The 22,618-nt window shown below is 40.8% G+C and overlaps 2 protein-coding genes across 3 annotated transcripts; both read left to right on the forward strand.

Annotated features, from left to right (window-relative positions):
- The first annotated feature begins 1,913 nt into the window (after window positions 1-1,913).
- Window positions 1,914-14,235, forward strand: LOC115555849 (5-hydroxytryptamine receptor 3C-like). The gene is made up of 8 exons (XM_030372893.1): window positions 1,914-2,060; window positions 2,141-2,185; window positions 2,391-2,497; window positions 3,327-3,496; window positions 3,642-3,802; window positions 13,013-13,223; window positions 13,530-13,730; window positions 13,937-14,235. The coding sequence occupies exons 1-8, from the start codon at window positions 1,914-1,916 to the stop codon at window positions 14,233-14,235; spliced, it is 1,341 nt and encodes a 446-aa protein (XP_030228753.1).
- Window positions 14,236-17,139: 2,904 nt separating this feature from the next.
- On the forward strand, window positions 17,140-21,101 carry LOC115556115 (5-hydroxytryptamine receptor 3C). 2 transcript variants are annotated; one of them, XM_030373252.1, is made up of 9 exons: window positions 17,140-17,302; window positions 17,537-17,697; window positions 17,823-17,867; window positions 17,959-18,065; window positions 18,338-18,507; window positions 18,593-18,753; window positions 19,089-19,299; window positions 20,242-20,439; window positions 20,694-21,101. In XM_030373252.1, exons 1-9 carry the CDS (start codon window positions 17,248-17,250, stop codon window positions 21,002-21,004), a joined length of 1,419 nt encoding a protein of 472 aa, XP_030229112.1. In that variant the 5' UTR covers window positions 17,140-17,247; the 3' UTR covers window positions 21,005-21,101. The 2 variants fall into 2 exon arrangements, with proteins under 2 accessions (XP_030229112.1, XP_030229113.1); XM_030373253.1 differs by having other exon boundaries at window positions 17,617-17,697.
- The last annotated feature ends 1,517 nt before the right edge of the window (window positions 21,102-22,618 follow it).

Consider the following 22,618-nt stretch of genomic DNA (forward strand, 5'->3'; position numbering starts at 1 on the left):
GTCTATTGTCTTACGCCAACCGGATTAATAAATGTCTTCAACGCAAAAACATTTGACACAGCCAATCAGGAGACATACAACGCAGAATACATAATACCTGATAGTAGTCACATATTGACACAATGAAAGCATTACAAAAAGCTATCATAATTCCAAGGTACTACAGAAGACTACATTTTGCTGAAAACATTTGCATTAAAGCTACAGACACCCGAAACGGCGCATGTGGGGAAAGCTCAATGTGCAACTGGCTCGTAGTTGGTGTAATTCTGCACCACAGCTGAATTTCGAGAACGTCTTCAAATAATGTGTTAAGGGCCCACTAATATTAAAGCGTCCATAAAGTAGCATGCCACGGGACCTTTAAAAGATTATGTTCAAGAATACGTTCTGAAATTTTTAAAATTAAAAAAATATATATATATCAAAAGAGATGTTTAAGAGTGTCTTTTATTTTACCTTTTATCAACCTTGATAACATATAGTAATCATTAACTGTTAATAGTGTTTATTAAAGGACTTACTAAATTGTTCCCACTTTAGATCTCGTAGGCCTACCTGCAAAATGCATAATTAGCAGTTTAATAAAAGGACTTATTAACCTTAATAAAAATAAAAAATGCTTGGTAAAGGTCTCACAATGACATAATAGGTGAGTTGGTAAGAATCAATCAATTGGTTTGTAATGCGTCTATTAACAACTATAATAGTATAATTGTGTATGTTCAGTGTTCATAAAAGTCTTATAATCTCACAATAAACATGTTTATTATGTTGTTGACACTTATTGACGGTCTTATTAACACAAATGATTGTTAATAAGCATATAATAAGATCTTATTAGATATTAACTAAGGCTTATTATAAGGACCTCAACATAAAGCATTACCAAGAATATTTTCATATTCCATACCTTGAAGGTGGAACAAACAATTTATCTCCTCCGGGAAAATTAACTTGAGAACATCTTTGTAATAGAGCTTGTGTTGAATTTAGAAAATACCCCCTTGTTGCAAGGGAATATAGGGTACCACTGAGTTGATTATTTCCAGTTAAGAAAAATTCACAGGTTTGTATAGAGTTATTATGAAGGAGCAGCAGACTTTGAATAGGCCTATATGGACCGTGAGGAAAGAAAATACAATGCCCAAAAGCTGTCGTGTTTGCCCATGCTGAACATTATTGCGGCAATGCCGGTAACTTTGTTCATGTCTTATTTTTTGTTGTTGTTAAATGATGTTAATTTTGTCACAATCGTGGAACCATTTTGTCACAATCGTGGATTTTGTCACAATCGTGGAACCCTATCAAAGACACTGGAAAAGCTATTTCTACAGCAGTAGGCTAACGCGTTAAAGATGGCTTGGGATATTTATCGAAGGATGTGTCTATTGTCTTATGCAAACCGGATTAACAAATGTCTTAAACGGAAATTCATTTTACACAGCCAATCAGAAGACATACAACGCAGAATACATAATACCTGATAGTAGTCACATATTGACACAAAGAAAGCATTTCAAAAAGCTATCATAATTCCAAGGTACTACAGAAGACTACATTTTGCTGAAAACATTTGGCCTTGTGTGCATCCAATCAAATTGGTTGGACCCATCATCTAATACACTGGACTCATTTAATAATGGATATGAAAAAAGGCATTAACTATATCTCCTTCAGCTTGATGTTGCTTCATGGTAAGGTGAATTATTTTTATTGTAAGGTTGCACATATTTAAGTTTGTGTCTTTCTAAATGGTAAAAAGACAAACATTAACACAGGAACAATTACTCTTTTGTTTAAATGCATAAAACATAGAAAAACAACCGCAATCATTCAGTAGCATATATAATATACGTAACTACCAAACCTTGTACTGCTTGCTGTCCATTTATACAGCAACGGTAGAGGCGATGAATTGTACCAGTCCAAGTCCTGAATCCCTGTTTGATGCACTGGCGCAAACGTTATTTGCAAAGAAACATCTACGACCAGTGAAAAGCCTTGCAACACCAACAAATGTCTCCGTCTCTATCACGTTGGTTGGAATTTTGGGAATAGTAAGTGCATTTTTAACTGACAATTGAGATATATATTAAAGTTAAATCATGGTGTAACTAAATCAATCTCTCTTATCTAGAATGAAAAGGCACAATTACTTACAACTTTCCTATGGCTTGTACAAGTGAGTAAATACATACATGGATCAATTTTTGCAACTGACTGATTTTCAAAAGCGGTGCAGTTCGAAACATTGTTTTCATTGAACGTGTGCATTGTTAACACTTTTTGTATCATTGATGCGTGTCACTTTGACACCTATTGTACCTATGAAATGAAAGTGGTTATCAATAATGACGCAAAAGAATTCTTTTAAACTATTTCTGTAGGAGTGGGACATTGAGGGTCTGAGCTGGGATGCAAAGGAATGTGGTTCAGATCGAGTTTCTCTTCTACGTAAAAACCTGTGGATACCAGATATCCACATGAAAGAGTTGTAAGTCTCAAAACGGGAACTTCAGTAGCTTGACAGATTAATCAAAGCAATTTCAAGGAATAATGGAATGAAGTTTAAAGCTGACACATTACACCACCAGGTGTGGGTGTGATTAGCCGTTACAAGCCGTTTTGAAAATAGGCCTTTTCTGACATCCGTGTGCCCGATAGATCAGCCGACCAGTCTACCCAGTGGACTGTAGCAAACGCTTCTCACCTCTCCGTCATACATCTGGACGGTGAATCGATTCACCGGAAACTCGACGTCGCCAAGAGGAGTCGTTTGCGAATCGTTTATTCGTTCAGCCTGGTTTGCGGTAGCGGTAAATCATGGAATGCACGCCATTGCACGGTTCTCAGTTGAGTCAGTCAGACTCAGTGGAGTTAGTGCTACCGGAGACTCGAACGAACGAACAAACGAACGATTCGCGAACGACTCCTCTTGGCAAATTGAATCACGCGAACTGGGTCACGGAAACAAATCTTTAAATCCACCACTACCTGGACGTGACCACATGTGATGTCAGAAGATGCCGATATTCAAAACGGCTTGTAACGGCTAATCAAACTCACACCTAGTGCGATAGTGTGTATCCCTTAACTTGCTTCATCGAACAATTTATTATGTGAACCTCCTTTATTTATTGCTCATACTTTATACAAAAATATGAATGCTGACGTCATCGTATTTAAGATGACGTCAGTCTTAATGACTTATGCTTTGATTCTGAAGCATGAAATGGATGTGGAAATCAACGCGTTGATACGTTTTATTCTCCAATTTATTTATTTTATTAGAAATTATATAATTGAATTCAATTCTGTTACAGTATGGATGAGGACCAGTCCCCCATCACTCCCTACGTCTACCTAGACAACAGGGGTCACGTATACGATGATAAACCACTCAGAGTGGTGAGCACCTGCAATCTAAGACTCCGAAACTTCCCCTTTGACGTCCAAAACTGCACCCTGACTTTTGGCTCCTACTTACACTTTGGTAAGCCTTTGGTTGAATGAACAAATCAACATGTGAACACATGGTAAAACAAATGAGGTATAAGGCAAATGGACAAAGTGCGATAGGCAGATTTGGATATGGTCTCTCATTGGAACTTATATTGTTGGATCATATGCTTTTTCAGATACTGATATCCGTGTTCTTATGAGCAGCTCAGCAGAAGACATTCTGATTAAGTCCAGAAAAGTCTTATCGACTGAAGGAGAATGGGAGCTCATAGATATTAAAGCTGCTCAGTCTATTTTAATTTTAGAGGACGGAAGATACCAGGAGGTACGATTTAATGTGAGTAAAGCTTATTTCAAGTGTTAAATTGAAATACTTGCTTTATATACATGTTTACTGTGATTAACTTGACAACACATGAATTCATATGTAACATTTTATTCAATTCTTAGGGATTGTAATTATTTGAGTGTTCGAAGGAAGCGAAATATCTGAAACCCACAGCAGCATGTTTTGTTGATTTGATGTACCTATCCAACTATCATAATAGCATCTGCATTTTATGAGAACCAATTAACCTCTTAAAGGTTGGGTATGGAATTCGCTTTTTTGGGCATTTTTGCCCAAAATTACTTGAAATTACTTGAAAACCTTATCATAACCCGCTTACAGCCACTGAGTTAGAAGTACTGACATGAAATTAAACAAGTCAATCATCTGTGGAACGGGCAGGGCTCGAAAAACTCCAGCCAATCATTTCCAGCGCCACCGAGTTGCATTGGACAGTAAGTACGTCAATCAAACGGTCGTACTGCACTCCCCCTCCCCCGCGAGCGACCCCTTCGCGCAGTGCTCGTGACCCAGAGCAAGCTACTGTTTGTTGTTATCCTGCGGTAGCTACTGGAACTAGTTAATCCACATTTGGACCTAGCAGTAGAAGACAATTTCCATGGCAGACAAGACGCCACCATCCCCACCACCACCACCACCACCAGCAAAGAGAAGGAAAACTCTTTTTCAGAGAGTAATTGATAATAAAAACGCTGAAAGAGAAAAACTGAAATCAAGAATAATCCTAGGCGCTGCTTTCGAACGTTCGGCGTTCGTCCTTCAGGCGGCAACTGAAGGACGAGAAGGGTCTAAAAACCGATGCTTGTGTGGCGGTTGACCTAGTTTCAAAGTTTATACTGTTTATACTCGGTAATACCGGTGTTGAGACGATTGTATTACTCGGTGTGAAAATGTCCACACCGCGGCCACCCTAGGCCTAAAAAAAAAAAAAGTTTGGTTCCTGTTGGTTGTCAGTTGAGGTCATATGGGTAGGTAGGGAATTTATTTTATTTTTTTATTTTATTTTTTCCAGCGGCAGCGAATGATAGGTAGGTTGTTTTCATTTAAAAACAAGAAAATTCGCTCATCCTTGTACAGAATGAAGAGGTGCTGTACCAAAACGTAATTATAGAGGTGCTGTACCAAAACGTAATCGCATAAAAATTTTTTTTTTTTTTTTTTATTTTTTTTTTTTATATAAAACTCATAAAATAATTTGGGTCGCACATAAATTGACAGGGTCGGTCGGAAACCGGAACCAAACAATTTTTTTTTTAGGCCCTAGTGAAAACCAGGACTTCCAATACAATTATATGAAACAAACATACATTTTCTAAAAATAGTAATGATTTATGTGACCGTTTAATGTTTATAACATCTGGTGCAACCTCCTTTATTATGTCCATGGTGCAACCATAGCCGCGGGAACGTATTCTCAGCAGGGGGTGCTGGAAAAAAAAAACTCGCTAGACTCGCAACTCGTTACATTGATAAAAAATATATATAGCAGCACAGCTCAATTACACTAGTGCATGCGCGCACAGTTGAAAATCGATCGTTGTGTTCACTTCCTCCACACCATGGTTCACATCCAGCTGCTCACAGAACAAGTTTAGTGCGCCACCGCTCCCCTCACACTTTTTCATATAACCATTTTTCAGCACTAGGTCATATGAGCATTAAATAAATGCTGCGTCTCAAAATGCCTTGGACAGCTGCAGCGAGGATGACTCGCTTTGCCACGGGCCGAAACAGTTCGGAGCGACCACAGCCAGAGCGAACACAGCGGGGCAGAGGAGTGTCAGGAATAGTCTTTGGTGTACACATCAGTACGGCCTATTTGCACTACTGTTTAGTGGCAATGCAGTGTTTTATTCTATGCCTTTTTATTTTCGTATATTATTTCAATGAATACAATTTATTTATTCATAAAAACAAGATCTGGTCTTCAAATCTTTTTTTCCAAATATAGGTCGTCTTACAATGGGGTTTGTGTTTATATTTGGACCAATACGGTACAGCGGGCGCTCACATGACGTTAAAAGGGCAACTTCACCCATTTCACATAAGCTTTGTATTTTTAGAACCCCCCGCATATTTTTGAATGGTCTAGCATCATTCCCTTATTTTCTGGAGAGACTGGAGAGATCCGTATCGATCTCCAACACTTCCTGTTTTCAATGACGCAATATGACGATTTTTGCGTACAAGAAAATAGGAAGTGTAAGAGGGGATGATTCTCGTAAGACTACAACCACTAGTGGGCACTAGTGGGTCCCACCCCCTAGAGGGGGGTGGGACCCACTGACGCTACAGACCTATTAGAGCAGTGCCAGTGGGTGGGACTTCACCAGCAGAAACTAACATCCACAGCGTCTGAAGCTAAGATAACAGAGGCTGTTGATAAAACTGAAGTACATTGGCGGAGGGTACTGGATCTGACATAGAAGATGGCTCCATGCAAAAGTTCACCATTTCGAAAGAAATACAAACGAGGACTACCGTATTTTCCGCATTATAAGGCACACCGGATTATAAGGCGCACGGTCGACCTTTAATGAATGGCCTATTTTAGAACTGTTTTCATATATAGGGCGCACCGGATTATAAGGCGCATAGAATAGAAGATACTGCAGTCAAACGTTTGACTGGGGTTGCGTAATGCATCGACTAGACCGAGCTGTGTTAAAGGGAATGTCAACAAAACAGTCAGATAAAGTCAAACTTTATTAAGCGTTCTGACAACTCCGGTCACTCCCATGGTAACGATGTTCAAACGTTAATGTGCATATTAACAATATCTCATCAATATCTGATCAATATCAATATCTCTTAACAATAAGCTCACTTTTCAGTTCATTCCCCGTCTACGAATCCCTCGAATTCTTGTGTGTCCGAATTGAACAGTTGGGCGAGTAGGGCATCCAACATGCCCGGATCCCTCTCGTCATTATCCGAGTCAGTGTCGCTGCTGTTGCCTGGCAGTTCAGTGATTATTCCTGCCTTCGTGAAAGCTTGGACCACAGTTGAGACTGTTATATCAGCCCAGGCATCCACGATCCATTGGCAGATAGTGGCGTAAGTCGCCTGGCGCTGTCTTGGTGACTTGGTGACGTGATGTTCGCCTTCTTGGCCCCGTCCACACGAAGCCGATTTTTTGGGTGAAACCGCATAATGCTACGGCCACACCAAACGCGTGTAACGTGCCTAACTTGACGCTTGATCAGTAGCCGCGTTTACATGGCAGATCTATGCCGCATAGATTTCTATGCGGCATAGATCTGTTCCTAAAATGTGTTCCGAATGTACTGTATACATGGCAGTAACAAAAGTGTCCGTTATGTCTCTCGCGCACACCTGACACGTCTCTGGACCGGCGGCGACATAATGAGTGTCTTATCACTATCGGGGATTTTAAATTTGATTTTAATGAAAGCACAGCAGGAGAGAGCTTTTCTCTGCCTGCTCCTTCAATTAAGGAGGAGGAGGACAGCGCAGCAACGTCAATTTCTCGTCAGATCTTTATATTTACCCTATGCTCCGCCGCAAACAAGAGGAATTTGGATGCGAGTCCGCAGCCAAGACTGGTGGGAGAGAGTGGTCTTACGGGAATTTAGTGACCAGGAATCCTCGAAGGTCCAATTGCGCACTACTGCAGCTGCCATCTCTCTAAGTTAAGAAGTATTTTAACGTTCACCCTGCAAAAGTACTAGTAGTAGCCTACTAATTTACAGTTATCTCGGACGCGCGCGGACACCTCATTAATAAACACCCATGTCCCGTCGCTTAGCAACCGGACACGCTTACCGGACTACTTTTACGGAGTGATAACAAAGACGTGAATCAGGCAATAAATCTACTTTCCTTGACAGCGGTGAAGTTCGGTGTGCTTAAAAGTACCGACGGAGCTCAGTGAACTACTGCGGCTGCTCTAAGTTAAACCCCAATCTATGCGGCATAAGTGTATACATGGCGATTTAAAACGGACTACACCACCTATTCTATTCGGCATAGAATCTATGCCGAACAGATAATTGTATTCCGAATGAGGCGTATACATGACCATTTTCTATGCCGCATAGAAATCTATGCGGCATAGATGTGTCCATGTAAACGCGGCTATTGTGTGTCACAAAAATGGTTCAACGCGCCAACGCGCCTGTGGCTGCGCTGGATTTAGGAGTCCGAGGTAGGAAACCCAAACGCCGCCGTGTTTGGGTGCATGATAGAGTTTAGATCGGGTTAGATTAAATAATCCGATTATTGTTATATAAATAACAATAATCGGGTTAAATAACTTCACATGGTGTGTCTGGTGTGTTTCCAGCATTCGTAGCGTTGATCAGCAGATAGTCCGCCAAGACGTTGAGGTTGCTTAGCAACCGCTGTCCATGCAAGTGAATGGAGCGTTCCCTCTTCGTCATAACTATCAAACCAAACATCCTTCACATTCAACGAGCGAACATGATGAAAGTATAATGCACATTTCTCGCTAAAAATGTTTACATAAACGCATTTAATGGCGTTACTATGTTACTATTTCCACCCAGAATAAAGAAAGATGTCGGCCGTATGCTTCTGTGCAAGCGTCAGTACTCTCTGCCAGTGACGTCGGGTCAAGCTCCACGCTGATTTGTTCCATTAGTAGGTGGAACAAGGAGGTGTCCGATAGGCGGAGATGATCAGCGGGAGTGGCCGCCAGCGAAGCTGTGCATGGTGGGAGTTGTTGTCTTCAATCCACAAGCGCCAAAAAGTCACTTTCTGCCTTTTCTCGGTCAAGACGGTGTCACACTAAATTTGTACCGGGGGCAAAATTTGTACCGGGCGCGTCATCAATACGTAATCCAGTCCAAACCTGGCCGGCAACAGATGATCGCGTCGTCCGTTGCCGGGCAACGGACGATCGCGTCGAATGACGTGAACATTCGCGAACCTTCTATCTAGCGATCCGTTATCTGTATTGTGCTATTTCGTCCTTGACCTGCTTTAAACACTCAATTTACTTGCTAAATTGGATTAAACAATTAAATACAATACAAATATAAAGTAAAAACAAGTGTTATCTTTAATGATATCAACATCAGTTATTAGACCGTCACACGGAGCATGCGCAGTTGGATCGGCGCGCTGCATGTTGATGTCTGTTCCAAGATACATCGTGTGTTTATTAAGGAACCCAACAAAACATTACATTATCTAGCGATCCGTTAACTGTATTATGTTATTTCGTCTTTGGCAACATGAGCGCGAATGTTTTTTGAAACCTGCCCGGCAACGGACGACGCGATCATCTGCTGACAGGCAGGTTTGTAATGGATTACGTAATGATGACGCGCCCGGTACAAATTTTGCCCCCGGTACAAATTTAGTGTGACAACGGCACCAAATTAGTATTTTATTTTATTATTCGACTACATATAGGACCCAATTTCAATACATATTCATGCCTCCACCGGTGAAATGCTCCTTTAAGCATTTCCTGGTGCATAATGTGACACTTCAGAACCTAAAATCCCATTGCTCCCCGTTGACACGACAACACATAACCGGCGTTTTCAGAAATCTCCACTTTGGCCGGAGTTTTTTTAGAAATGATCGTTTTCTGTGATAAGACAGGGCCTCGGACAGGGGGTGTTGCAGCACCCCCAGCACCCCTACTTCCCGCGGTACTGGGTGCAACTTACAGCTGAATGTAGTGCCATGTTGTTAAATGAAAACCTACGCTAGCCTGGATCGCTCTCGCGCATCTCTGTTCGCGCTCGTGCATGATTGCTCGTCCAGGTACTTGGAATGGGCGGAGTCAGCGTTGAAGGAGAGGGGGTAGGACCATTTGAGTTGTGTATTTTCAAAATCTGCTGGCGTTTCGCAAATCCCATACCCAACCTTTAAGCTCGAGGGGATCACTCTCGCAGCAAAAGGCATACAACACTGCCCTTATTGTGTGCACTGCACAGCAAATTAAACATGAGAAACTCCGCTACAAGCACATTTAAGTCATTTGTATGCACACCAAACACAACTCAAACGCCAAGCATATTAAAATCAAATATCAAAATCTGAATAACGTCACAAAGTCAACCCACTCTCCACATTTCCATTGCTACCGCACCGATACTTTGTTGTACACAAACAAATATCTCAAATTAAAGCTAAGACCATGACGAGTTCGACAGTACCACTGTCAAGGCCCTACGATAAAAACTCAGTGAACCAGCAGCCAAAGAATACAAAGGTATACAACCACTTATTTACAGCGACTAACATAAATTCTGTCTTACCTTTGCGATTTTTTGATGAAAGGTTGTACTTGAGAACAATAAACTCCGGTTTTAGTACGTCCAACATGTCTGCATTTGTTTACAACCAGTTTTAATGTGAACCTCACTTATTTTTAGTGTAAGATGGCTTCCTTTCATGACGCATGCATCGAAGTTTGTTTCGCGCTAGTTGTATTCGCTTCCTTACTGTTAGCCAATCATGTGTCTGGCACACATTTCGATACTGCCCCTAAAATCTATTGGCTCTTGCGGTTAAAACGAGGTGTCAATCATCTAAATCGACCAATCCCCGGCCGAATTATTAGCCTGCGTAACAGGATGTGGCTCAGGAGAGCTAGCTCAGGAGAGTAACATCCTGTGTGGCCTCTTTACGCACGCATTCTGACGAGTACTGAGAAAGATTAAAAATCAAAAGAAAAATCAAAAACAGTTAAATGTATGTGATGATCATAGATAATGACATAAAAGTGAAATATATAGTTCAGTACATCAAAAACTTCAAATGGCAAAGATGGTGCCAAAATAACAAATTTAGAGAGTCCGCCTAAATAGTCATTACTAAAACCTCTGTAATTTTGCTCTGCTTAAAGGTTGTATAGGTGATTTGCTTTTTTGGCCATTTTTGCAAAATTACTTGAAATCCTTATCATAACCCGCTTACAGCCACTGAGTTAGAAGTACTGACATGAAAATTAAACAAGTCAATCATCTGTGGAACGGGGAGGGCTCGAAAAACTCCAGCCAATCATTTCCATTGCCACCGAGTTGCATTGGACAGTAAGTACGTCAATCAAACGGTCGTACTGCACTCCCCCTCCCCCGCGCCCCGCGCGCGACCCCTTCGTGCAGTACTCGTGACCCAGAGCTCGTGACCCAGAGCAAGCTCCTGTTTGTTGTTATTCTGCGGTAGCTACTGGAACTAGTTAATCCACATTTGGACCTAGCAGTAGAAGACAATTTCCATGGCAGACAAGACGCCACCATCCCCACCACCACCACCACCACCAGCAAAGAGAAGGAAAACTCTTTTTCAGAGAGTAATTGATAATAAAAACGCTGAAAGAGAAAAACTGAAATCAAGAATAATCCTAGGCGCTGCTTTCGAACGTTGGCGGCAACTGAAGGACGAGAAGGGTCTAAAAACCGATGCTTGTGTGGCGGTTGACCTAGTTTCAAAGTTTATACCGTTTATACTCGGTAATACCGGTGTGGAGACGAGTGTATTACTCGGTGTGAAAATGTCCACACCGCGGCAACCCTAGTGAAAACCAGGACTTCCAATACAATTATATGAAACAAACATACATTTTCTAAAAATAGTAATGATTTATGTGACCGTTTAATGTTTATAACATCTGGTCCAACCATTGCAGCGAGAACGTATTCTCAGCAGGGGGTGCAGGGAAAAAAAAAAACTCAGCCTGCACTAGACTCGCAACTCGTTACATTGATAAAAAAAAAGATGTATAGCAGCGCAGCTCAATTACACCAGTGCATGCGCGGACAGTTGAAAATCGATCGTTCACATCCAGCTGCTCACAGAACAAGTTTAGCGCACCACCGCTACCCTCACACTTTTTCATATAACCTTTTTTCAGCACTAGGTCATATGAGCATTAAATAAATGCTGCGTCTCAAAATGCCTTGGACAGCAGCGAGGATGACTCGCTTTGCCACGGGCCGAAACAGTTCGGAGCGACCACAGCCAGAGCGAACACAGCGGGGCAGAGGAGTGTCAGGAATAGTCTTTGGTGTACACATCAGTACGGCCTATTTGCACTACTGTTTAGTGGCAGTGTTTTATTCGATGCCTTTTTATTTTCGTATATTATTTCAATGAATACAATTTATTTATTCATAAAAAACGGATCTGGTCTTCAAATCTTTTTTCCAAATATAGGTCGTCTTACAATGGGGTTTGTGTTTATATTCGGACCAATACGGTACAGCGGGCGCTCACATGACGTTAAGCATTTCCTGGTGCATAATGTGACGCTTCAGAACCTAAAATCCCGTTTCTCCCCGTTGACACGACAACACATAACCGGCGTTTTCAGAAATCTCCACTTTGGCCGGAGTTTTTAGAAATGATCGTTTTCTGTGATAAGACAGGGCCTCGGACAGGGGGTGTTGCAGCACCCCCAGCACTCCTACTTCCCGCGGTACTGGGTGCAACTTACAGCTGAATGTAGTGCCATGTTGTTAAACGAAAACCTACGCTAGCCTGGCTCGCTCTCGCGCATCTCTGTTCGCGCTCGTGCATGATTGCGCGTCCAGGTACTTGGAATGGGTGGAGTCAGAGTCAGCGTTGAAGGAGAGGGGGTAGGACCATTTGAGTTGTGTATTTTCAAAATCTGCTGGCGTTTCGCAAATCACCTACCCAACCTTTAACTTTATGATGATCAAACTTTGCAGAGATAATGTTCACACCTTGTGCTATGATTTGATTTTGAGTTTTAGCTTCATCAGCATAATTTCAAAGACATATTCATAGAAGAAATGTGATTTTTTGTTGGGCGGAAATGAAATCTGTCAGTTATATACAGATAGAGCCAGTGACATAAATACAGATACTTACAAATCTGAACACATTTCACAAGTGTTCCCTTTATAATGAAACCACAATTATTCAAATAGACATTGTAGATGCAGAGATATTCTCTTTTCATTTTGGGTATGTCATTTTCGAGCAGAAACCTAAAAAACAGGCTGGAGCTTAACAGGTTAAGTCACAATCTGGGTCATTGCAGGAACTTTGTAAGAAAAAACTGACGCTAACTTTGTGTTTGTGGCTAACATTTTTTAGAATCTGCCCAAATGCAAAACATTTTATTTCACAAAAATGTATTTTAAACCTATAAAGTCTCTTTTTCGAGTTCATCCTTGTTAATTTTTGATACGATGTAGAATCCTTGTGCACTATTTATTTTCCCCACAATAGATTGTGATAAGGCGTCGATCCCTTGTATACATGGTCAACCTGATCATCCCCAGCTCCTTCCTGGTCACAGTGGACCTCTTCAGCTTCCTGTTACCCGCACAGAGTGTGGACCGCTCTGCCTTTAAGATGACCCTCATCTTAGGCTACACCGTCTTCCTCTTGCTGATGAATGACTTTCTGCCGGTCACTGGCAACACCATACCTATTATCAGTAAGGGTTTCTCCTTGCATGTGGTTGTACCATGCCAACCTTTGCTATATATTTTTTTCACGTTCAAATTACCCTCATTGTTCCAAAGCCTGGGACATATTTCATAAGGTGAATTATGCTCCATCCAGATATAGCCTTTTGGAAACCTACTATTTTAAGCAGCTTTCCAAAAGGTATGCTTTATGCTATATGCTTTAATAATAAATATGCTATAATATAATAACACCCTATGTCATACATCCTGAATCATCATGAAAACCTTTCGCCTGGCTGCAGAGAAATAAGTTGTGCATGGTTTTTCTGCAGATGTTTTCCTCTCCCTCAGTCTTTCCCTGATGGTGGCCAGCCTTTTGGAGACCATAATTGTCACCCATATCCAGAGCTCCAGCAACAAAAAACAAGTACCTCGCTGGGTTAGCATCCTGGTGCTCCAGTACATAGCCCCCGTCATCTGCCTACCTCTTAAACCACAGAGCAACAAGGTCACAGTCCACCTCAACCCATACCGTGAGCACAGACTTTGTCTTTATGCTAATTAGAACACTTAACACAATTTCCACAATCCTTTGTGCTGACTTACAACACCATCACTGTCTCTTTGCTCTAAAATACATTTCACAATTTGGCAAATAACAATTAGTGATATGATAATAAGTGCCATCTGTCTGTGGTCTACGTTGCTTGTATTTTCTTCGCACCCTGCTCTTTCCCAGATATACAAGTAGGAACTGGTGTGGCGAATAGCAACCCAGCGATACAGTCTTGGCTCCACCACACTGATCACCAGCCAATGGAATCGGCCCGTGATCCGGAGGTGATGGAGGAACTGCGGAGGCTGAGCCAGGACCTGCGCTCCATCCGTCTTCAGGTGGCGACCCACCTCGAGGGAGCACAGACCTCAGAGGAATGGGCCAAGATAGGGTCGGTGATTGACCGGCTGCTCTTCATAATCTATTTTATCTGCATCCTCTCCAGCTTCTTGTGTGTCACCATTCTGTGGCTCCAAGAATAATACCAACATTTTGTCCTAGTACTCGGTAGGAGTTTAGTTTTGGTAGTTTATCAGAGTTTTGTTTATATTCGGTGTGATTGTAAGGTGGTAGCTAACTTGGTAAAGTGTGTCTCTTATAAGCCATGGATTTGCTGTATAGTATCTGGCTAGATGTTTCATGAATGGTTTGGTGTGTAGAATATTATCCCATTTGCCACAATCGTTCACTTTTCGCCTGGTAGATATATAGGCCTGTCTAGACGGATTGATGACAATATGTAACATGTCTGAAAACATCAAAAAATTACGAGACCTTTGTTGAGTTGTGCATTAACATTATCCTAATTGTTTCCAACAATGTTCAAACCCAGAGAAATATGTAGTATTATTTACAGTAACATATTTACCATTAAACCAAGAATAATTACCAACAATGTTAGTTCATTAGACATGCTTTCTTTAGCATATACCGGAGTAGGGTAGGGTAAGTAGTCATGAAACGTCAGTTCACAAAGCAAAAAACACTCCCAAACAACATGGCTGAGGCATGGCTCACTGACATCTAGATGGCTTTTACCAGGTCAACACGAACAGGAGGATTCAAGGTCTGACGATGACCAGGGCTGTGACATCTGTCAATAAGGTCCGTCAATCAACTTTGATTAAATTGCAAGTTCCAGATCTTAAGCCCTTCATCTATGACTTTAGTTTATTCATATTAGTTACACTTGCTACATGCTACCGTTCCTCCCATTGCAAACTGGGTCAAGGCGAAGGGTTGCCTCGTCATCTATCAAAACAATGCAGTGCGATCATTTGTTTAGTGAGTCATAGATGTTAAATAGATGCTAAACATTTCACTGGTCATACAACTAGGTCACTATAGCTGTTTGACAGAGCAGAGACGCATAAGAAAAAACTGCCATTCACTTATATAATCATAATAATGATCATAAACAGGACAAGAGGGACTATGAACAACGATGGATTGTACATACTGTAGCGGGCCATTGGGTGTGGGGTTTCCACTCTACCAAGTTGAGTAGATAAATGACACAACACACAGCAATTCCAGTGCAGAATGGTTCATTTACCTAGTAAATGAAAACCAGGGTGGGAAAGGGACATCCACCTCCTTTATGCTATCGTCCGTCAAACACCTTCCACCTGTCTCTCTCTCTCTCTGGGCGTACCACACTGCCAGGCGATCACACAGCTCCTGCCTGTCCTTACCTAGCCCTAGCTCCTCTTCCAACTCCAACCTCTCCTGTCTGTCGTTTGCTACCTCCTTTAAGCCCAAGCACCCCTGCTTAATGATCCCCAGGCTCGCCTTGTTAAAGGGAGGAAGTCCATATATGGCTTGGGGGTGGAGCCAGCAGGTTGCCGAACCTACCACTCCCCTCACTCCTCCCTGGCGTCTGCCACAATACGTTTATTATAAACACTAAATAATAATCTTAGACTCCAAGCAGCAGAATAGGAATTCAAGGGGGTAATGTTTTACAAATGGATCTAGTTGTGCTTAACATTTTTGCCCTTTACAATTCTGGAAATATTACAGAATGGTATGTTAACACGTTGGTGGCAGATCTTCTTGGAGGAAACGGCATAGAGCCTAGGCCGGACACCAGAAACGACCAGGCGTTGATTTACGCGTGGATGAAGCCTTCAGAAGGGGGAGTGTAATCCTACAGTGGTCAGTCTGTAGTACGATGCAACATGATGGGTTGAAACAAATATGACGCAAAAGACGATAAAATACACGGTTCACCAAGATTTGAGCTTGTGTTCAGATATTACGAAAAAGTCCAACTTGTGATACTAGGTCTAGGGTACAGTAAAAAGGAGATAAATAATCATCAAAGTGTTTGACTTAAAGGTGTCGGAAGGAAGGTCTTAGATTACATACATACTGCACCTGGCTCTGTCTGCATGGCGAACTTTATTGCTGGGAGAAAACCTAGGACAACATGGTCAATTGTTTAAGATCATTCTCCACAATATCTTTTCAAAACGAAAGTGAAAAAGAAGACAGCAGAGAAACAAACAGCATCAGCAATCTTCTTGAGACCTCCTGGCCTTCGGTGTCAAGCAGGTCCGTCAAGTTTACCCGTAGGACAAGTTTGTTCAATAAAGAAAATGTTAAAACTTGGTCTCAATTCAATACAGATAAATAACATCGAACTGTATTATTTCATTCCTATTTGTTATCAAAAGGATATAAGTCGCCTCCATACACTTACAGAACTTATGTTATCAGACTTTAGATGTTTACTTCGGATGTTAGTCACCATAAATTTGGACTCCGGTCAAATAATGATCAAATGCCTTGATTGTTAGCTGTTAAATAGGAATCGGTTAATAGATCAAATTAAACATTCTCAAAATATTGTCTCCAAAAATATTGAACATAGAAACATGCAAGTCTAATTCTCATGTTCCCAATGTGTAGAAGTGATTTCTTTGAACCATAACCAGATCAGCAGCCCCATGTCTCTCCTGAACCCTCTGTCCATAAATGCATGATCAGTTTCTCTTCTTTCAGATCCGGCCATTAAATGGCTGTATACCGAGACTAACAAGAGAGAAATTCTCTAATTAAAACAGAAGAGGGGAATTTACTAGATAATATTGATTAAGTTCAGATATACTTTCTCTTCATTTTAATTTAAAAAGAGCAATCGATTTTTTTGACAATGTAGAGTCACAATGCAGTAGTCACACAAGCATATTATTACATTATTGGGCATCCCTGGCCTACTGGTCAGGGAGTTGGGGGCCGGTTTGAATCTTGACCGGTAGGCCGAACCGGTAGTGCCGGTATACCCCATGTGTGTGGACCTCGGACAAGGTCACTCCTGTATGTGCAGTTATTTCCCTAACCATACTTATTTTACATAGTTAACACAAGTTACCCATGCGAAGTTTGCCTTGTAAACTAACAAGGGCTGATTGTTTCACAAACAACCCACTCAAATTGTTTGGCAATTGGTAGTAATCCAGAGAACCCATAACTGAAAATAGTGGGAACTAATGGAGCTGAAAAAAGGAATTTGGCTGATCTACCTCCATTTGATGTTGTTTCATGGTAAGGTTCATTGTTGTTATTATAACAATATGCTGTTAATTTGGAATGGACAGACCCAAGCAGCAGCCGGGCCAATTCCTGGACCTACACTATTTGTAAAGGACAGAACACTACAACTATTAATGCATCTGTTACTGTTACTAGGATTTTTTGAAATAATATTTGATGTTCAATATTAAATGCTAAATTATTCTGTTAACCTTTTGCTTCTCCACTGAATGTTTATTCAAATAGTCAATGGGTCAGCTTTAAATTGCACCTGGCCAAATGCTGAATCCCTTTATGATGCGCTTGACGAAACAATATTTTCAAAGAACCATCTACGCCCTGTGAATCTGCTTGAAACACCAACAAATGTCTCCATCTCTTTCATTTTGGTTGGAATTCTCGGAGTAGTAAGTGCGCTCTTATATCCGTGTAGACTATTCAAAACATTTCTGTTCATTTTAAATGCTAAAACTAATTTGTATGTTAAAAGTCCAAATCATGCGGCTTACCTCATCAAATTTCTCTTATCTAGAATGAAAAAGCACAAACATTTACAACTTTCTTATGGATTCGTCTTGTAAGTAAATATAATACATTCATCAGTTAACTTTCAATTTGTAAAATAAGAAACATTGCATTTTTTTTTTAATAACTTCTGTTGAATGTAGGAGTGGATCATTGAGGGTTTGACCTGGGACGAGAAGGAATGTGGTTCAGAGAAACTGTCGGTTAAACGTGAAAACCTGTGGATTCCAGACATTTTCATCTTAGAGTTGTAAGTCAGAATTAAGTTGTGTGTCTTTTGATTAAAAGGAAATGGCTTGGAAGTCTCGTCGCTCCTCTGAACTATTTAGAAGGCGTTGACTGCTAATATGCAACGTGGTCTCATCCAATCTTTCACCAACCTTTCACATGTCAACAACCCTGGCTGCGGCCAGTGCGTCTATATTTTTCTTCCGAAGCATGAATTTGATTAGGTCATTAAGAAATGGATTGATCATTTCCAACTATTATTCTCCTGTAATTATATGATCTGCTTGATTGCAGCATGGATGAGGACCAGTCACCCATAACTCCCTATGTCTATATAGACAGCAGGGGTCATGTCATGGATGAGAAACCACTCAGAGTGGTGAGCTCCTGCAAATTAGGAATTCTCAAGTTCCCTTTCGACGTCCAAAACTGTAGTTTATCCTTTGGATCCTTTATCCACTATGGTAAGTCAAAAAGAATGGAGGTGCAAGTGAACACATACACACATGTGTACAACACATAAAATAATTGGTTGTACTTTATTTTCAGATTCGGCAATTCGCATGGTTCTGGGCCTGTCTGCAGAACGGATTCTGAGTCAGAGCAGAGAAGTTTTACAGACTGAAGGGGAATGGGAACTCCTAAACATCACAGCAGCTGAGAGTTTGTTATCTTTGGATGGTGGAGGTTACCACGATATAGTATTCAATGTAAGTAAGGTATATTTCAAGTTTTTCATTCAAATTGTTGCATAATTTAAATGATATGATCTATGTTAAACATATATGCATACAAATATATTGTATAAGCCATTTCTTCTGTGTATGTCTTTGTGCAGGATACATTTATATTCATACAGACATAACATGTATAACTTTTGAAACCATCCAACAAAAAATAAAGTATGTCGTCAGCATACGAATATGCAAGTCAATCAATATATTCAGATAAATAATTTATGCTACTTTATAATAAGCACCAAGACTACCATTTTAATCATCCTTGATGGAAGCTTTGACCACAATTTTTTTTTTTGTCAAGTTAGATTTTGCTCAAGCGTAGACCAGTCCTCTATGTGGTCAACCTGCTCATCCCCAGCTGCTTCCTGAACACAGTGGACCTCTTCAGCTTCCTGCTACCCCCACAGAGTGTGGACCGCTCGGCCTTTAAGATGACCCTCATCTTAGGCTACACCGTCTTCTTGTTGATTATGAATGACTTGCTTCCGGTCACCGGGAACACCACACCCGCCATCAGTAAGGAACAACTCCACAATAACGCTCGCTACACTTTGGGTGCAACATCAATCCCCATTTTCCTTTGTTGTTAATGCATTACCTCAAAATACATATAGGCTATAATTGTCGGTTGTTTTTTAACAGCTCCAGCAACCATTGAGCCATTGTATTTTTTGTAACATCTCTGCTCATGGGAGTTAAGTGAAGTCAAGACAATTTTATTGGTGTAGCCTTAATCGCATTTAAGGGCTGCCTGAGTCTCTGAGGGCTTCACGGGCCCGTTGAGAGCTAATTATGCTGTAGCGCTTATTAATGATAATAATAATAATACATTTAATTTAGAGGCGCCTTTCAAGACACCCAAGGTCACCTTACCGAGCATATAGTCATCATAAATCGTTTAAAAAAAAAAAAACATTGTGGAAAAAATAAATAAATAAACATAATAAATAAAAAATAAATAAAACAAGACAAAACAAAACAAACAAACAATCAAAACAGTGATCAGTTAGACGTTGTGTGCGTTGGGTTTTTCATGCAATAATTTGAATGAAAAACTTGAAATATACCTTACTTACATTGAATACTATATCGTGGTAACCTCCACCATCCAAAGATAACAAACTCTCAGCTGCTGTGATGTTTAGGAGTTCCCATTCCCCTTCAGTCTATAAAACTCCTCTGCTCTGACTCAGAATCCGTTCTGCAGACAGGCCCAGAACCATGCTGCGTTGTGTATTAGATAGTTAGGTCATAATCGTCGTTCGGGCACAAATGCCGGACCCGTTTAACCGTATGCATGTATTCAGGTGGGATAATAGGATGCCTTTAATTCCATGAATGCGACGCAATAAATGTTGAAAAACTGCAACTCCTTATGGTTTCAAATGTCAAATATTAGGGCAAAGTGATGTCGTACCAGACAGATCAATGGTTAGAATGATACATTTTTGTGTGCAGATGTTTTCTTCTCCATCAGTCTAGGTATGATGGTGGGGAGCCTTTTAGAGACCCTATTCATCACCCATATCCAGAACTCAAGTAACCCTCATGTACCTCGCTGGGTCCGCATCGTTGTGCTCCAGTACCTAGCCCCAATCGTCTGCCTGACCAACAAACAACAAATTAACCGGGTCACAGTCGACCTCAACCCAAACCGTAAGCACAGATTGAGCACATGATCATGTCCGTCCCTGTGAAGACAAGAAACCTGCTTCTGATCTCCAGACTAATATCCGACAGTTTAACTATAACAAGACCATGCTCCAAGATACATTTTACAAATCATTTTGTTCCTGAATTAATTTCGGATTACTTATTTTGCCCTTTAAAACCTTGACGGGGCAAGTAAGTTACCATGAATGCATCCATCTGTGGTCAACATTTCCGGTGCTCTTCATTCTTCATTACAGCAACCCAACTAGTGACTACTGTGGGCATGCAGGCTCCTTTCCGTATCCACCACCTGGAGATAAAGCCTCGGCCCATCGCAGTGGATCACCAGCCAGAGAAATCAGCCCATGATCCTGTGATGGAGGAACTGAGGAAGCTGAGCCAAGACCTTCGCACCATCAGCCGCCTGGTGGAGAGACACTTCAAGGAACCACAGACTCTGTGCGATTGGACATTTATCGGGATTGTTCTTGACCGGTTTCTGTTCTTAAACTATGTTCTCTTCTTGTTTTCCACCCTCGTCGCCATCAGTGTCTTGTGGACATCTTAAAGTTTAAAGTCTAAGCCTTATGGGCTCTAAGTGGGTCGGCTTAGCTCAGGAGTTAGAGCAGTAGAGCAGTTGTCTTGTAACCGAAAGGTTGCTAGTTCGAACCCCAGCTCCTCCTAGCTGAGTGGTGATGTGTCCCTGAGCAAGACCCTTAACCCTAACTGCTCTTGACGAGCTGGCTGTCGCCTTGCATGGTTGACTCTGCCGTTGGTGTGTTAATGTGTGTATTAACCGATGTAAGTTGCATTTGATAAAAGCGTCTTCTAAATGCCCTAATTCTCTAAGCGGTCTCCATCTTTCTAATACAACGCCAACGTTTCCCTGTTTATTAGCACAGATTTTGCTGTTAAATTCACCCAAAAATGGTCTCAAAAGAATCCTTTACCATCCACATGATTCTTTTTTCAGCCCTTCTAATTTAATAAGTACTATACTGAATCCTAATACGCGTGTGCGCGTGTGCGTGTGTGTGTGTGTGTGTGTGTTAATGTATATCATTCGGCTCTGAAGGTTCCTGTGTGATTAAGGGCTACACAAATAAATTTACTTGACTTAACACCCTTGAGCTGAGGTGTTAAAAAATACAATGAATCAGTGGTTACTGGAGGTGTTCAAAAACAACCCCCACAACAACATGCTTAGTGTTGTTGTCGGATGGGGGTTGGGGGGAACTGGGGGGGTTTATAAGCCTTGTAAGAGTTGGGAGAGAAACAATGGGATTCATGTAACCAGCATGACTACATCATTTTTAAGTTTCCAGAACCTGATCTTAACTTCACTGCTATTGACAGGTAGGCTAATGTTATTTGATGTAGAATGTAAATATGATTTTGTAATATATTTGAATAACTGCCAGTTTAATCAAACTATATAATATTTAGAAAAATAGTATGATAGTATATTATGTTATATTATGTTGTAAATAACATAGAATATACTTGCATTTATTTAGTTTGTCATTATTTATACTGCATGTACTTTGGTTACACAAAATAACAGAGCAAAAGCTGAAATCTATTAATATAGCACAAATAATATTTGTGATATTTATGGTCACATTTTGGTCACAGAGACTAACTGGGCTTAAAGGCAATACAAATTAATTTGTCTCGGACACCTAGTCAAAAATCGAATTTGGTCTCCAGTATTTACCGAAGGCCATTCGGTCATGCATACATTGAGTTAATTCTAAGTCAATATTGGTGAATGCCTGGTAACTAAAACAAATACTTGCATTGTCTCTGCACTAAGGTTTAAACGTTTATATGAAGCAATATTCAAATATCTTGTAAAACATGTAGGTTTAATATTTGCATAGTAAGCTATATAAGCTATATATACATGCACTGTCTAGATAAAACAACTACGCACCGATAAATAATAATAATAATAATAATAATAATAATAATAGTTGATTGTTATCGTATAACAAGCATACAAATTAATCCTGTGTTGATAATTAGGTATTAGAATATGATTCATATTTGTGCGCCTCGATGCGGTTGCGTAATCCTTGGTTCATTATTTTCCATCTGCCTCTCTCCCTCTTTCCCAGGCTTTGTTTGCCAGGGCAAGTTGACCTGTAAAGAGGGGCACAGTGGCCCCACCTATGAGTCT

The sequence above is a fragment of the Gadus morhua genome, chromosome 12, assembly GCF_902167405.1.
Source record: "Gadus morhua chromosome 12, gadMor3.0, whole genome shotgun sequence".
Classification (NCBI taxonomy): domain Eukaryota; kingdom Metazoa; phylum Chordata; class Actinopteri; order Gadiformes; family Gadidae; genus Gadus; species Gadus morhua.

What these genes read in the sequence shown, in the direction of transcription:
- LOC115556115 (XM_030373252.1), top strand. Translation starts at nt 17,248, where the DNA reads ATGGAGCTGAAAAAAGGAATTTGGCTGATCTACCTCCATTTGATGTTG. An exon ending in ACCACGATATAGTATTCAAT is followed by an intron (nt 18,754 to 19,088) that starts GTAAGTAAGGTA and finishes TTGTCAAGTTAG; the next exon opens with ATTTTGCTCAAGCGTAGACC. An exon ending in GAACACCACACCCGCCATCA is followed by an intron (nt 19,300 to 20,241) that starts GTAAGGAACAAC and finishes TTTTGTGTGCAG; the next exon opens with ATGTTTTCTTCTCCATCAGT.
- LOC115555849 (XM_030372893.1), top strand. Translation starts at nt 1,914, where the DNA reads ATGAATTGTACCAGTCCAAGTCCTGAATCCCTGTTTGATGCACTGGCG. An exon ending in TGGCTCCTACTTACACTTTG is followed by an intron (nt 3,497 to 3,641) that starts GTAAGCCTTTGG and finishes ATGCTTTTTCAG; the next exon opens with ATACTGATATCCGTGTTCTT. An exon ending in AGTCCACCTCAACCCATACC is followed by an intron (nt 13,731 to 13,936) that starts GTGAGCACAGAC and finishes GCTCTTTCCCAG; the next exon opens with ATATACAAGTAGGAACTGGT.